General features: G+C 52.1%; 1 protein-coding gene and 2 long non-coding RNA genes across 6 annotated transcripts in view; 1 reads left to right on the top strand and 2 right to left on the bottom strand.

Moving 5' to 3' along the window:
- The window catches only part of LOC118376843 (band 4.1-like protein 3), a 135,699-nt gene that overhangs the window by 95,561 nt on the left and 23,559 nt on the right, over positions 1–16,579 (top strand). Inside the window, 5 exon segments of the mRNA XM_052464311.1 lie at positions 513–551; positions 13,156–13,221; positions 14,152–14,358; positions 15,027–15,092; positions 15,349–16,074. Of these exon segments, the coding sequence (XP_052320271.1) occupies positions 513–551; positions 13,156–13,221; positions 14,152–14,358; positions 15,027–15,092; positions 15,349–16,074 (1,104 nt within the window).
- Positions 719–8,471, bottom strand: LOC127907531 (uncharacterized). Its single transcript, XR_008064752.1, has 3 exons — positions 8,364–8,471; positions 4,366–4,943; positions 719–1,739 (listed from the first exon to the last, which is right to left on the bottom strand). It is a non-coding gene; the product is annotated as an uncharacterized LOC127907531 (long non-coding RNA).
- Positions 8,552–9,870, bottom strand: LOC127907534 (uncharacterized). Of its 4 annotated transcripts, none has more exons than XR_008064755.1 (3): positions 9,834–9,870; positions 9,711–9,728; positions 8,552–8,698 (listed from the first exon to the last, which is right to left on the bottom strand). It is a non-coding gene; the product is annotated as an uncharacterized LOC127907534 (long non-coding RNA). The 4 variants fall into 4 exon arrangements; XR_008064756.1 differs by lacking the exon at positions 9,711–9,728 and adding an exon at positions 8,999–9,016; XR_008064758.1 differs by lacking the exon at positions 9,711–9,728 and adding an exon at positions 9,079–9,158 and having other exon boundaries at positions 8,558–8,644; positions 9,834–9,866.

Below are 16,579 nucleotides of genomic sequence, written 5' to 3'. Positions count from 1 at the left end.
TCCCTCCATCCCTCACCTCCCTCCATCCCTCACCTCCCTCCCTCATCCCTCACCTCCCTCCCTCATCCCTCACCTCCCTCCCTCCATCCCTCCTCATCCCTCACCTCCCTCCTCATCCTCACCTCCTCCATCCTCTCCCTCCATCCCTCACCTCCCTCCCTCATCCCTCACCTCCCTCCATCCCTCACCTCCCTCCCTCATCCCTCACCTCCCTCCATCCATCCATCCTCCCTCCATCCCTCACCTCCATCCCTCCATCCCTCACCTCCCTCCCTCATCCCATCACCTCCCTCCCTCATCCCTCACCTCCCTCCATCCCTCACCTCCCTCCCTCATCCTCACCTCCCTCCATCCCTCACCTCCCTCCCTCATCCCTCACCTCCCTCCCTCATCCCTCACCTCCCTCCCTCATCCCTCACCTCCCTCCATCCCTCACCTCCCTCCCTCATCCCTCACCTCCCTCCCTCCATCTCTCTTCCTCCTTTTTTCTCCTTCTTTCTCTGCGCTGTCAGTCGGAGCCGGAAGATGATCATTCTGAGATGAGGACACAGGTACTCAGGGTTTACCGTCAAGGCCCGGTTTCCCAAAACCAGCCGATAAGAATAAGTTGATTGCTAGAACATCGTTAAGTCTACGAGCTGTTTCCCAAAACCATCGTTACTAAAGTTGCTCTTGAAAACACTCGTAAATCCAACCTCTTCCTCAGACCACTCTAGAACAACGGAGAGCGTCGTAAGATGCTTTTATTGCCCTCCAGCGTCACTTTATACACACAAGTTCTCCGCTAAACATAGAATCAAGATGTTTATCTGCGTGACCCTATGAGGGGCGTGGTGCTTGGCCTTAAACAAACTCTTTATCTGAGCAATTATAATAGTGTCAAATCATTTTAATTCCTTTTTTGTTTTTTGCATACAATATAGCTGAATGATTTATTTTATTACAGTTTGTTATCTTTATGAAGGGTGTCGATAATGTGGGTCTCCGTTTGTATGTGTCTCTGCTACCTGTATATTGCCTCGTCTAGCCTGCCTTCTGCTACATTATACACAGGGCCTTCAGGAAGTATTCACACCCCTTGACTTTTCCCCACATTTTGTTGTTGTTACAGCCTGAATTTAAAATTAATTAAATATTGTCTGGGTTTTTTTTTTGTCACTGGCTTACACACACAATACCCCCCACAATGTCAAAGTAGAATTTAGGTTTTTCATATTTATTTATTTTTTCAAATTAATTATTTGCTCATCAAAAAGTAGCTTAACAAGTCACGTAATAATCATGTGTGCAATAATAGTGTTTAACGTGATTTTCTTAATGACTCTCTACGCCACACACATGATTATCTGTCAGGTGCAGCAGTGAATTTCAAACACAGATTCTATCACAAAGACCAGGGAGGTTTTCCAATAGTTTGTATAAGAAGGGCACCTATTGGTAGATGGGTAAAAACTCAAACTAAACTGTCCCATAGTGGTAGAGCGTGATCACCAACCTGGATGTGCTCACTCACCAACCTGGACGTGCTCACTCACCAACCTGGACGTGCTCACCAACCTGGACGTGTTCACTCACCTGGACGTGCTCACTCACCAACCTGGACGTGCTCACTAACCTGGACGTGTTCACTCACCAACCTGGACGTGCTCACTAACCTGGACGTGTTCACTCACCAACCTGGACGTGCTCACTAACCTGGACGTGCTCACTCACCAACCTGGACGTGTTCACTCACCAACCTGGACGTGCTCACTCACCAACCTGGATGTGCTCACCAACCAACCTGGACGTGCTCACTAACCTGGACGTGATCACCAACCTGGATGTGCTCACCAACCAACCTGGACGTGCTCACTCACCAACCTGGACGTGCTCACTCACTAACCTGGACGTGCTCACTCACTAACCTGGACGTGCTCACTCACTAACCTGGACGTGCTCACTCACTAACCTGGACGTGCTCACTCACTAACCTGGACGTGCTCACTCACCAACCTGGACGTGCTCACTCACCAACCTGGACGTGCTCACTCACTAACCTGGACGTGCTCACTCACTAACCTGGACGTGCTCACTCACTAACCTGGACGTGCTCACTCACTAACCTGGACGTGCTCACTCACTAACCTGGACGTGCTCACTCACCAACCTGGACGTGCTCACTCACTAACCTGGACGTGCTCACTCACCAACCTGGACGTGCTCACTAACCTGGACGTGCTCACTCACTAACCTGGACGTGCTCACTCACCAACCTGGACGTGCTCACTCACTAACCTGGACGTGCTCACCAACCAACCTGGACGTGCTCACTCACCAACCTGGACGTGCTCACTCACCAACCTGGACGTGCTCACCAACCAACCTGGACGTGCTCACTCACTAACCTGGACATGCTCACTAACCAACCTGGACGTGCTCACCAACCAACCTGGACGTGCTCACTCACCAACCTGGACGTGCTCACTCACCAACCTGGACGTGCTCACCAACCAACCTGGACATGCTCACTCACCAACCTGGACGTGCTCACTCACCAACCTGGACGTGCTCACTAACCTGGACGTGCTCACTCACCTGGACGTGCTCACTAACCTGGACGTGCTCACTAACCTGGACGTGCTCACCAACCTGGACGTGCTCACTCACCAACCTGGACGTGCTCACTAACCTGGACGTGCTCACTAACCTGGACGTGCTCACTCACCAACCTGGACGTGCTCACTAACCTGGACGTGCTCACTCACCAACCTGGACGTGCTCACTCACCAACCTGGACGTGCTCACCAACCTGGACGTGCTCACTAACCTGGACGTGCTCACTCACCAACCTGGACGTGCTCACTAACCTGGACGTGCTCACTAACCTGGACGTGCTCACTCACCAACCTGGACGTGCTCGCTCACTAACCTGGACGTGCTCACTCACCAACCTGGATGTGCTCACTAACCTGGACGTGCTCACCAACCTGGACGTGCTCACTCACCAACCTGGACGTGCTCACTCACTAACCTGGACGTGCTCACTCACCAACCTGGACGTGCTCACCAACCTGGACGTGCTCACTCACCAACCTGGACGTGCTCACCAACCTGGACGTGCTCACTCACTAACCTGGACGTGCTCACTCACCAACCTGGACGTGCTCACTCACTAACCTGGACGTGCTCACTCACCAACCTGGACGTGCTCACTCACCAACCTGGACATGCTCACTCACCAACCTGGACGTGCTCACTAACCTGGACGTGCTCACTAACCTGGACGTGCTCACTCACCAACCTGGACGTGCTCACCAACCTGGACGTGCTCACTAACCTGGACGTGCTCACTAACCTGGACGTGCTCACTCACCAACCTGGACGTGCTCACCAACCTGGACGTGCTCACTAACCTGGACGTGCTCACTCACCAACCTGGACGTGCTCACTAACCTGGACGTGCTCACTAACCTGGACGTGCTCACTCACTAACCTGGACGTGCTCACTCACCAACCTGGACGTGCTCACTAACCTGGACGTACTCACTCACCAACCTGGACGTGCTCACTCACCAACCTGGACGTGCTCACTCACCAACCTGGACGTGCTCACCAACCTGGACGTGCTCACTCACTAACCTGGACGTGCTCACTCACCAACCTGGACGTGCTCACTCACCAACCTGGACGTGCTCACTAACCTGGATGTGCTCACTCACCAACCTGGACGTGCTCACCAACCTGGACGTGCTCACTCACCAACCTGGACGTGCTCACTCACCAACCTGGACGTGCTCACTCACCAACCTGGACGTGCTCACTCACCAACCTGGACGTGCTCACTCACCAACCTGGACGTGCTCACTCACCAACCTGGACGTGCTCACTCACTAACCTGGACGTGCTCACTCACCAACCTGGACGTGCTCACTCACCAACCTGGACGTGCTCACTCACTAACCTGGACGTGCTCACTCACTAACCTGGACGTGCTCACTCACCAACCTGGACGTGCTCACTCACCAACCTGGACGTGCTCACTAACCTGGACGTGCTCACTAACCTGGACGTGCTCACTCACTAACCTGGACGTGCTCACTCACCAACCTGGACGTGCTCACTAACCTGGACGTGCTCACTCACTAACCTGGACGTGCTCACTCACCAACCTGGACGTGCTCACTAACCTGGACGTGCTCACTCACTAACCTGGACGTGCTCACTAACCTGGATGTACTCACCAACCTGGACGTGCTCACTCACCAACCTGGACGTGCTCACTAACCTGGATGTACTCACCAACCTGGGCGTACTCACCAACCTGGACGTGCTCACCAACCTGGACGTGCTCACTCACCAACCTGGACGTGCTCACTCACCAACCTGGACGTGCTCACCAACCTGGACGTGCTCACTCACCAACCTGGACGTGCTCACTCACCAACCTGGATGTGCTCACTCACCAACCTGGACGTGCTCACTCACCAACCTGGACGTGCTCACTCACCAACCTGGACGTGCTCACTCACCAACCTGGACGTGCTCACTCACCAACCTGGACGTGCTCACTCACCAACCTGGATGTGCTCACCAACCAACCTGGACGTGCTCACCAACCTGGACGTGCTCACTCACCAACCTGAGCGTGCTCACCAACCTGGACGTGCTCACTAACCTGGACGTGCTCACTAACCTGGACATGCTCACTCACCAACCTGGACATGCTCACTCACCAACCTGGACGTGCTCACTAACCTGGACGTGCTCACCAACCTGGACGTGCTCACCAACCTGGGCGTACTCACTCACCAACCTGGACGTGCTCACCAACCTGGACGTGCTCACCAACCTGGACGTGCTCACCAACCTGGACGTGCTCACCAACCTGGACGTGCTCACCAACCTGGACGTGCTCACTCACCAACCTGGACGTGATCACCAACCTGGACGTGCTCACCAACCTGGACGTGCTCACCAACCTGGACGTGCTCACCAACCTGGACGTGCTCACCAACCTGGACGTGCTCACCAACCTGGACGTGCTCACTAACCTGGACGTGCTCACTACTACCTGGACGTGCTCACTCACCAACCTGGACGTGCTCACTCACTAACCTGGACGTGCTCACTCACCAACCTGGATGTGCTCACTAACCTGGACGTGCTCACTCACCCCTGGACGTGCTCACTCACCACCTGGACGTGATCACTCACCAACCTGGGCGTGCTCACTCACCAACCTGGACGTGCTCACTCACCAACCTGGACGTGCTCACTCACCAACCTGGACGTGCTCACTCACCAACCTGGACGTGTCTCACTCACCAACCTGGATGTGCTCACTCACCAACCTGGACGTGCTCACTCACCAACCTGGACGTGCTCACCAACCTGGACGTGCTCACTCACCAACCTGGACGTGTTCACCAACCTGGACGTGCTCACTCACCAACCTGGATGTGCTCACCAACCAACCTGGACGTGCTCACCAACCTGGACGTGCTCACTCACCAACCTGGATGTGCTCACTCACCAACCTGAGCGTGCTCACCAACCTGGACGTGCTCACCAACCTGGACGTGCTCACTAACCTGGACATGCTCACTCACCAACCTGGACATGCTCACTCACCAACCTGGACGTGCTCACCAACCTGGACGTGCTCACCAACCTGGACGTGCTCACTCACCAACCTGGACGTGCTCACCCAACCTGGACGTGCTCACCACCACCTGGACGTGCTCACCAACCTGGACGTGCTCACCAACCTGGACGTGCTCACTCACCAACCTGGACGTGCTCACTCACCAACCTGGACATGCTCACCAACCTGGACGTGCTCACCAACCTGGACGTGCTCACTCACCAACCTGGACGTGCTCACTCACAACCTGGACGTGCTCACCAACCTGGACGTGCTCACCAACCTGGACGTGCTCACCACCAACCTGGACGTGCTCACTCACCAACCTGGACGTGCTCACTCACCAACCTGGAACTCACCAACCTGGACGTGCTCACTCAAACCTGGACGTGCTCACCACCAACCTGGACGTGCTCACTCACCAACCTGGACGTGCTCACTCACCAACCTGGACGTGCTCACCAACCTGGACGTGCTCACCAACCTGGACGTGCTCACCAACCTGGACGTGCTCACCAACCTGGACGTGCTCACCAACCTGGACGTGCTCACCAACCTGGACGTGCTCACCAACCTGGACGTGCTCACCAACCTGGACGTGCTCACCAACCTGGACGTGCTCACCAACCTGGACGTGCTCACCAACCTGGACGTGCTCACCAACCTGGACGTGCTCACTCACCAACCTGGACGTGCTCACCAACCTGGACGTGCTCACCAACCTGGACGTGCTCACTCACCAACCTGGACGTGCTCACCAACCTGGACGTGCTCACCAACCTGGACGTGCTCACCAACCTGGACGTGCTCACCAACCTGGACGTGCTCACTCACCAACCTGGACGTGCTCACCAACCTGGACGTGCTCACTCACCAACCTGGACGTGCTCACCAACCTGGACGTGCTCACCAACCTGGACGTGCTCACCAACCTGGACGTGCTCACTCACCAACCTGGACGTGCTCACTCACCAACCTGGACGTGCTCACTCACCAACCTGGACGTGCTCACCAACCTGGACGTGCTCACCAACCTGGACGTGCTCACCAACCTGGACGTGCTCACTCACCAACCTGGACGTGCTCACCAACCTGGACGTGCTCACCAACCTGGACGTGCTCACCAACCTGGACGTGCTCACTCACCAACCTGGACGTGCTCACTCACCACCTGGACGTGCTCACTCACTAACCTGGACATGCTCACTCACTAACCTGGACGTGCTCACTAACCTGGACGTGCTCACTCACTAACCTGGGCGTGCTCACTCACAACCTGGACATGCTCACTCACTAACCTGGACATGCTCACTCACCAACCTGGACGTGCTCACTCACCAACCTGGGCGTGCTCACCAACCTGGACATGCTCACTACCACCTGGGCGTGATCACCAACCTGGGCGTGATCTCACCAACCTGGACGTGCTCACTAACCTGGGCGTGCTCACCAACCTGGGCGTGATCACTCACCAACCTGGACGTGCTCACTCACCAACCTGGGCGTGATCACTACCAACCTGGGCGTGATCACCAACCTGGACGTGCTCACTCACCAACCTGGGCGTGATCACCAACCTGGGCGTGATCACCAACCTGGACGTGCTCACCACCACCTGGACGTGCTCTCACCAACCTGGGCGTGCTCACCAACCTGGACGTGCTCACCAACCTGGGCGTGCTCACCAACCTGGACGTGCTCACTCACCAACCTGGACGTGCTCACTCACCAACCTGGACGTGCTCACTCACAACCTGGACGTGATCACCAACCTGGGCGTGCTCACCAACCTGGGCGTGCTCACCAACCTGGACGTGCTCACCACCAACCTGGACGTGCTCACCACCAACCTGGACGTGCTCACCAACCTGGACGTGCTCACTCACCAACCTGGGCGTGCTCACTCACCAACCTGGACGTGATCACCACCAACCTGGGCGTGACTCACCAACCTGGATGTGCTCACTCACTAACCTGGACGTGCTCACTCAACCTGGACGTGCTCACTCACCAACCTGGACGTGCTCACTCACCAACCTGGGCGTGCTCACTCACCAACCTGGGCGTGCTCACTCACCAACCTGGACGTGCTCACTCACCAACCTGGACGTGCTCACTCACCAACCTGGGCGTGCTCACTCACCAACCTGGGCGTGCTCACTCACCAACCTGGGCGTGATCACTCACCAACCTGGATGTGCTCACTCACCAACCTGGGCGTGATCACTCACCAACCTGGACGTGCTCACCAACCTGGATGTGCTCACTCACCAACCTGGACGTGCTCACCAAACCTGGGCGTGCTCACCACCAACCTGGACGTGCTCACCAACCACCTGGACGTGCTCACCAACCTGGATGTGCTCACCAACCTGGACGTGCTCACCAACCTGGACGTGCTCACCAACCTGGACGTGCTCACCAACCTGGACGTGCTCACCAACCTGGACGTGCTCACTCACTAACCTGGACGTGCTCACCAACCTGGACGTGCTCACCAACCTGGACGTGCTCACCACCAACCTGGGCGTGCTCACTCACCAACCTGGACGTGCTCACCAACCTGGACGTGCTCACCAACCTGGACGTGCTCACCAACCTGGACGTGCTCACTCACCAACCTGAGCGTGATCACCAACCTGGACGTGCTCACCAACCTGGACGTGCTCACCAACCTGGACATGCTCACTCACCAACCTGGACATGCTCACTCACCAACCTGGACGTGCTCACCAACCAGGACGTGCTCACCAACCTGGACGTGCTCACCAACCTGGACGTGCTCACCAACCTGGACGTGCTCACCAACCTGGACGTGCTCACTCACCAACCTGGACGTGCTCACTCACCAGGATGTGCTCACTCACCAACCTGGACGTGCTCACTACCAACCTGGACGTGCTCACCAACCTGGACGTGCTCACCAACCTGGACGTGCTCACCAACCTGGACGTGCTCACCAACCTGGACGTGCTCACCAACCTGGACGTGCTCACCAACCTGGGCGTGCTCACCAACCTGGGCGTGCTCACCAACCTGGACGTGCTCACCAACCTGGACGTGCTCACCAACCTGGGCGTGCTCACCAACCTGGACGTGCTCACCAACCTGGGCGTGCTCACCAACCTGGACGTGCTCACCAACCTGGACGTGCTCACCAACCTGGGCGTGCTCACCAACCTGGACGTGCTCACCAACCTGGACGTGCTCACCAACCTGGACGTGCTCACCAACCTGGGCGTGCTCACCAACCTGGACGTGCTCACTACCAACCTGGACGTGCTCACTCACCAACCTGGGCGTGCTCACCAACCTGGACGTGCTCACCAACCTGGACGTGCTCACTCACCAACCTGGACGTGCTCACTCAACCTGGACGTGCTCACCAACCTGGACGTGCTCACCAACCTGGACGTGCTCACTCACCAACCTGGACGTGCTCACTCACCAACCTGGACGTGCTCACCAACCTGGACGTGCTCACCAACCTGGACGTGCTCACTCACCAACCTGGACGTGCTCACTCACCAACCTGGACGTGCTCACCAACCTGGACGTGCTCACCAACCTGGACGTGCTCACTCACCAACCTGGACGTGCTCACCAACCTGGACGTGCTCACTCACCAACCTGGACGTGCTCACTCACCACCTGGACGTGCTCACTCACCAACCTGGACGTGCTCACTCACCAACCTGGACGTGCTCACTCACCAACCTGGACGTGCTCACCAACCTGGACGTGCTCACTCACCAACCTGGACGTGCTCACTCACCAACCTGGACGTGCTCACGGACGTGCTCACTCACCAACCTGGACGTGCTCACTCAACCTGGACGTGCTCACCACCAACCTGGACGTGCTCACTCACCAACCTGGACGTGCTCACTCACCAACCTGGACGTGCTCACTCACCAACCTGGACGTGCTCACTCACCAACCTGGACGTGCTCACTCACCAACCTGGACGTGCTCACCAACCTGGACGTGCTCACTCACCAACCTGGGCGTGCTCACCAACCTGGGCGTGCTCACCAACCTGGGCGTGCTCACGTGCTCACCAACCTGGACGTGCTCACTCAACCTGGACGTGCTCACCAACCTGGACGTGCTCACCAACCTGGACGTGCTCACCGTGCTCACTCCAACCTGGACGTGCTCACCAACCTGGACGTGCTCACTCACCAATCTGGACGTTCTCACCAACCTGGACGTGCTCATCAACCTGGACGTGCTCACCAACCTGGACGTGCTCACTCACCAACCTGGACGTGCTCACTCACCAACCTGGACGTGCTCACTCACCAACCTGGACGTGCTCACCAACCTGGATGTGCTCACTCATCAACCTGGACGTGCTCACTCACCAACCTGGACGTGCTCACCAACCTGGACGTGCTCACCAACCTGGACATTGTGTTGCTGAAGGGTGTATTTGTTCTCCTAAGTGTTCTTATCACAAACAGTTGAGTTATTCTTCAATGTGTAAGATGTCTAAGAAAAGGACTGAGACGACGATGGCTAAGCTAAGGTTCAGAGTGGAGATTCTGCGGATATAAGAGTTTCTCTGAAACAGAAATCGTCTAGTTTGTCTTGGCTCAGGCTCGAACCAGTCCGTGTGTGTACAAACTCCCTGGAAAGACGTGTAGCATTCTTGAGGATTGGTCGGTCAGAGCAAATGGCTGCCTGCACCCAACCCGGCTCCTGTGCACTCTTGTCGTCGGTTACGGGAGGCTACTCAAAGAGAGAGGACGGCCAGGTTCAGTGGATACTCCCCCAAAAAAAAAAAATATTACACTTTGACATTCGTGTGTTTTCTGTAGATCGTTGACCAAAACAAAAAAAGACACATGCATTTGAATCCCATTTTTGTAGAACATAAGAATGTAGAATAAGTCCAGGGGTGTGAATACTTCCTGAGGGCACTGTATATACAGTGTAAATGTAAATACTTCCTGAGGGCACTGTATATACAGCCTGTCACATTCATGTTTCTTTTTGGGGGGCCATTTTGTTCGACCTTGTTGGCTGCTATGTTCCGGTATGTTCCATTACATCTCGGTGAGATGATTCTAACCATTGACCACAGCCTTACACAACATAACTCTATAGTACTCTGTAGTATTCTACTGTAGTACTCTACTGTAGTACTCTAATCTAGTACCCGAATCTAGTACTCTACTGTAGTACTCTACTGTAGTACTCGACTGTAGTACTCTAATCTAGTACTCGACTGTAGTACTCTACTCTAGTACTCTACTGTAGTACTCTACTGTAGTACTCTACTGTAGTACTCTACTGTAGTACTCTAATCTAGTACTCTAATCTAGTACTCTAATCTAGTACTCGACTGTAGTACTCTACTCTAGTACTCTACTGTAGTACTCTACTGTAGTACTCTACTGTAGTACTCTACTGTAGTACTCTACTCTAGTACTCTAATCTAGTACTCTAATCTAGTACTCTACTGTAGTACTCTAATCTAGTACTCTAATCTAGTACTCTACTGTAGTACTCTAATCTAGTACTCTACTGTAGTACTCTAATCTAGTACTCTACTGTAGTACTCTACTGTAGTACTCTAATCTAGTACTCTACTGTAGTACTCTAATCTAGTAGTACTCTACTGTAGTACTCTAATCTAGTACTCTACTGTAGTACTCTAATCTAACTCTAGTGTACTCTACTGTAGTACTCTAATCTAGTACTCTACTGTAGTACTCTACTGTAGTACTCTAATCTAGTACTCTACTGTAGTACTGTAATCTAGTACTCTACTGTAGTACTCTAGTAACCCTTAATCTAGTACTAATCTAGTACTCTACTGTTTTCTAGTACATTAGTACTCTAATCTAGTACTCGACTGTAGTACTCTACTCTAGTACTCTAATCTAGTACTCTACTGTAGTACTCTAATCTAGTACTCTAATCTAGTACTCTACTGTAGTACTCTAATCTAGTACTCTAATCTAGTACTCTACTGTAGTACTCTAATCTAGTACTCTACTGTAGTACTCTAATCTAGTACTCTACTGTAGTAATCTACTGTAGTACTCTAATCTAGTACTCTACTGTAGTACTCTAATCTAGTACTCTACTGTAGTACTCTACTGTAGTACTCTAATCTAGTACTCTACTGTAGTACTCTACTGTAGTACTCTACTGTAGTACTCTAATCTAGTACTCTACTGTAGTACTGTAGTACTCTAGCATAACCCTTCAGATATTCATTTTTCTAGCATTGTACCGAAACGTCTTTACTCCACACTATATCAAATTAAAATGTTTTGGGCACCAGAATTGTTTTACTTTCGAGTTCTATCAAATGTCTCACGTTTTGAAATGAACTAAAGGTATTGACCTTTTTATTTTTATTCTTTGTCCAAGTTTTTATATCATGGCATGAAAAAGAATATGTCATATTCCCTGTAACTTTCTGAAGAAACAACTGTGTGTGTGTGTGTGTGTGTGTGTGTGTGTGTGTGTGTGTGTGTGTGTGTGTGTGTGTGTGTGTGTGTGTGTGTGGTGTGTGTGTGTGTGTGTGGTGTGTGTGTGTGTGTGTGTGTGTGTGTGTGTGTGTGTGTGTGTGTGTGTGTGTGTGTGTGTGTGTGTGTGTGTGTGTGTGTGTGTGTGTGTGTGCTGCTCGAAAGGGGCTTCATTATTACAGACTGATGTCAACTTGATTGAATCATTGAATTTCTATCGATCTGTTACAATTATTATTCTGGTGAGCAATGGTTGATTCTAGGTCTTCTAGGGCAACGTTTAATGACCGAAGACTAAATAAAATGTTTCTAATTATGGACAAGTTGAACTCACAAAATGTTTCATATTTATAAGCAGCGTCAAATATCTAAATCAGCCCCCCGCCACCACAAAAACAATAATCCTGCACCACCCCTGTCAAAATATTGCTCTGCCGTCTTGGACTGTAAGCCTACAATTTTCAATATTTGCGCGTTGGGGGTCGGGTACGGGCCTTTAGATTTTCACTTTATCACATATAGTCGGGCGGATTGGTAATTGGGATGGGTTATTAGCAATTACGTCGGGGTACGGATGAACTACAGCTGTGTGTAGTCGTTAGCGATGCTAATGATAACGCCTTTGAAAACTACAAAGTTAGCCTATGCCTACCTGGCAGAATCATGATTATTCGTATCAATCCAGTGGCCAATTATTTATGCAAACTCCGTCTTATGTGCTACAGAAAGACAATGAAACACAGCTAACCTCACGACATGTGCTATGCACACTTGAATTAAAGGGTAACTACGTTCAAAAATCGAAATTTGTTAGATTTTTTTTTCCCCCCCAGACCTCAAAATGAATCCCGTAATGTGAGTTTTAATCATTGTTGTGGACTTGGATCGTCCAATTATGTTGTCTTTTCTAAAACAAGTTTTTTTTTAACCCTGTGGGATCGTTTTGTTATCGAGTGTCGTGATACTAAACCTCGTATCGAAGTCAAAATGACGATATCGTGAAAACGCTACATTCCTTATGCTCCTCCCCTCTTGTCTTTCCAGTATAGGTTCATAAGGCAAATTAAAGGAGAGAACGTTTTTATCAAGCACAGTAATCTCATGTTAGAGGTTGGTGAAAAACCAAAGAGCATGATGTGCATTACGCATGCAGGTCTGTTAGTGTGATGAACCCCCTAACTGTGGGAAAAAAAATAAACTGACTGCATCAACAAAATCATGTTGATTATATAATATATATAATAATAAGTGCCTAAAACGCTAAACCCTAAAACCCTAACCTACTTATCGTTGTGTGAAATAGTCTTAACTCTGTGTAGCGATAGATAGGACTGAATGGCGAATCCTCTAACCCTAAACCCCTAAACCCTAAAACCCTAAACCCTTAAACCCTAAATCCCTAAACCCTAGCGAGAAGTGGGAGTGTTGTTCTGAAGCCATGCTGTAATGCATCCTCATTAGTCATCCTGGGGTGCGTTCCAATTTGGCACCCTATTCCCTATATATAGTGCACTACTTTAGATCAGATCCCTATGGGAGCCTGGTCAAAAGTAGCGCACTATAAAGGGAATTAGGGTGCCGTTTGAGACGCAGGACCTACTCTTGTTACTTTGGTTTATCCCATTCTGGTCTAGTCATGCTACTGTGCCTGCTGTCTGTGCTGAGCCTCCAGAGTCATTTATCAGTTCCTCACAGCCCTGGGATACTCCTGCCTGGGGCTTAGCCTTGGAGGGAATCATCCTCACGGCCCTGGGATACTCCTGCCTGGGGCTTAGCCTTGGAGGGAATCATCCTCACGGCCCTGGGATACTCCTGCCTGGGGCTTAGCCTTGGAGGGAATCATCCTCACGGCCCTGGGATACTCCTGCCTGGGGCTTAGCCTTGGAGCGAATCAAAGCTACCATCATATGAAATACAAAACACCACGCATGGCTGCCTAGTTGCCTACCTTACTTCCTGCTTAGCCTGCTTGTATCCTGCTTGGTGATTAGTCGATCAGCACCTGACGTCCTTCTATCCTGCTCCTGATTGGTGGTTCAGAACACAGAGGCGTCGGAGGAGCTGGTGAAACGTCAGAGAGACGTCAGTGAACTGAAGCGCTCCTTCCTGGAGACGTCAGGTGGCGCTGAATCCCTGGGACTGACGGAGTGGGAGAAGAGACTGTCCTCGTCTCCTCCGGCGCGCTCCCACAGCGAGGGAGTGGAGGAGGCACCCATGATAGAGCCACTAAACACCCCACAGGACTCAGTAAGAACCAGGAACCTAGGGAGTACTAGAATACATGCTAGCTAACTGCATGGGTACACTGCATGGATACACTGAGGGGGTCTTAGGTGAGCGAAGAGACTCAACTGCCCTGACCACATCTGTGTGTCAGATGCATGGTGGACGAGCTAACTGCATGGATGGGGCACAAGGTTTTCTTTCCCACGTGGTCGGGGGCAGACTCTATGCATGTGGACACTGTCTTATGCGCTAGAGAAGAATCTGGACAATCACAGAACATGGACACTATATGATATAGAACTGTGTTTTCTCTGTAGGGGACAGAGGAAGTTCCTGCTGGAATATATAATATAGAACTGTGTTTTCTCTGTAGGAGAGAGAGGAAGTTCCTGCTGTAATATATAATATAGAACTGTGTTTTCTCTGTAGGAGACAGAGGAAGTTCCTGCTGGAATATATAATATAGAACTGTGTTTTCTCTGTAGGAGAGAGAGGAAGTTCCTGCTGTAATATATAATATAGAACTGTGTTTTCTCTGTAGGAGAGAGAGGAAGTTCCTGCTGGAATATATAATATAGAACTGTGTTTTCTCTGTAGGAGACAGAGGAAGTTCCTGCTGTAATGTACTGTGTTTTCTCTGTAGGAGACAGAGGAAGTTCCTGCTGTAATGTACTGTGTTTTCTCTGTAGGAGACAGAGGAAGTTCCTGCTGCTGAGGAAGAAATGAAGCAGGAGGTACAAGCCAATGGCATTGAGGCAAGACATCCATTGTGTGTTTGCGTCTGTGTATCTCTCTGTGTGTCTGTCTGGTCACTGTAAGCTAAGTCTCTCCTTAGTGTGTGTGTCTGTCTGTCTGTATGTGTCTTCATCTGTGTCTGTGTGTATCTCTCTGTGTGTGTCACTGTAAGCTAAGTCTCTCCTTAGTGTGTGTGTCTGTCTGTCTGTATGTGTCTTCATCTGTGTCTGTGTGTATCTCTGTGTGTGTCACTGTAAGCTAAGTCTCTTCCTGTAGGCTGCAGGCATGGTGAACTCTAGTGATGTGGGGGCGGGGACTGCAGGAGCACAGGGGTGTGGTCTGATGACTGTAACTGACACCTTAGAAGACGTCACCAGTGACTGGACGGACAGAGAGGAAGAGAAGTTCCTAGTATCTCCAGAGCTGAAGATAAGTCCAGGGACAGTCAGACAGGAAGTCTCGACAGCCATCTTGGACAAGAGAGGAACACTCATCATCCTGAGGGAGATGGAGTCTGAAGACAAAATGGACGCCGGCAGAGACGTTACCAAGACCAACCAGGAGAAAGGAGGCGGGACTTCAGCAAGCGTTAAGGAAGGTGAAGATGACGAGCTAGATGGAGATCCTCTCACCAGATCTAAGGAGAAATATGCCATAATCGACACGAATGAAGATGAGACCGGTGGTGAGGTAGATGCTGAGGCCATGTCTAAGGAGACCAGCAACAAGAGGGAGAGATCTCTCAACTTAAGCCAGACTGAAACTGATGAAGAAATGAGTGCCGTTAACTCACTGCAGAAGACTGAGGCTCAGTCTGAGACAGTTGAAAGGTCAGAGTTCACCACCGTGTCACATGAGAAGGTGACGGAGCTGATTACCCAGGATGCACCGCCAAAGAGAGAGGAATCGTGCGGCCTGGATGAAGCTGTGAGCGACCTATCACAGTGGGCCTTCCCCGACGGTCAATTTGCCACCAAACTGTCACCTGGATCTCTTGCCGTGGTACTGTATATAAAACAATACAAGCTGCATGTGAGGCTTCCTCCTTCACATGTCCTACTGTACCTCGCTGCTGCCCTCCACCCCTCCAGCGGTGCTCCAACCAGTATTACTGAGACGTACAGTAACCCTGTGTCCTGCATGGCTCCACTACCAAACAAGCTTTCTGTATATATCCCCTTCCATCTGCCCACTTCAGGCTTTTTGTTGCTCTCAAAGCTTTGCTTCATTTTGACATATGGCTCCAAAGCTTAATGTATCTTGCAGCTCCCAGCTCCTCAGGTGGGCAGCTCCTCGGGTGGGCAGCTACCAACTCCTCAGGTGGGCAGCTACCAACTCCTCGGGTGGGCAGCTCCTCGGGTGGGCAGCTCCTCAGGTGGGCAGCTACCAACTCCTCAGGTGGGCAGCTCCTCAGGTGGGCAGCTCCTCAGGTGGGCAGCTCCTCAGGTGGGCAGCTCCTCAGGTGGGCAGCTCCTCGGGTGGGCAGCTCCTCAGGTGGGCAGCTACC

Source organism: Oncorhynchus keta, chromosome 15 (assembly GCF_023373465.1).
Source record: "Oncorhynchus keta strain PuntledgeMale-10-30-2019 chromosome 15, Oket_V2, whole genome shotgun sequence".
NCBI classification, from domain to species: domain Eukaryota; kingdom Metazoa; phylum Chordata; class Actinopteri; order Salmoniformes; family Salmonidae; genus Oncorhynchus; species Oncorhynchus keta.
This window is presented reverse-complemented; position numbering and strand designations above follow the sequence as displayed.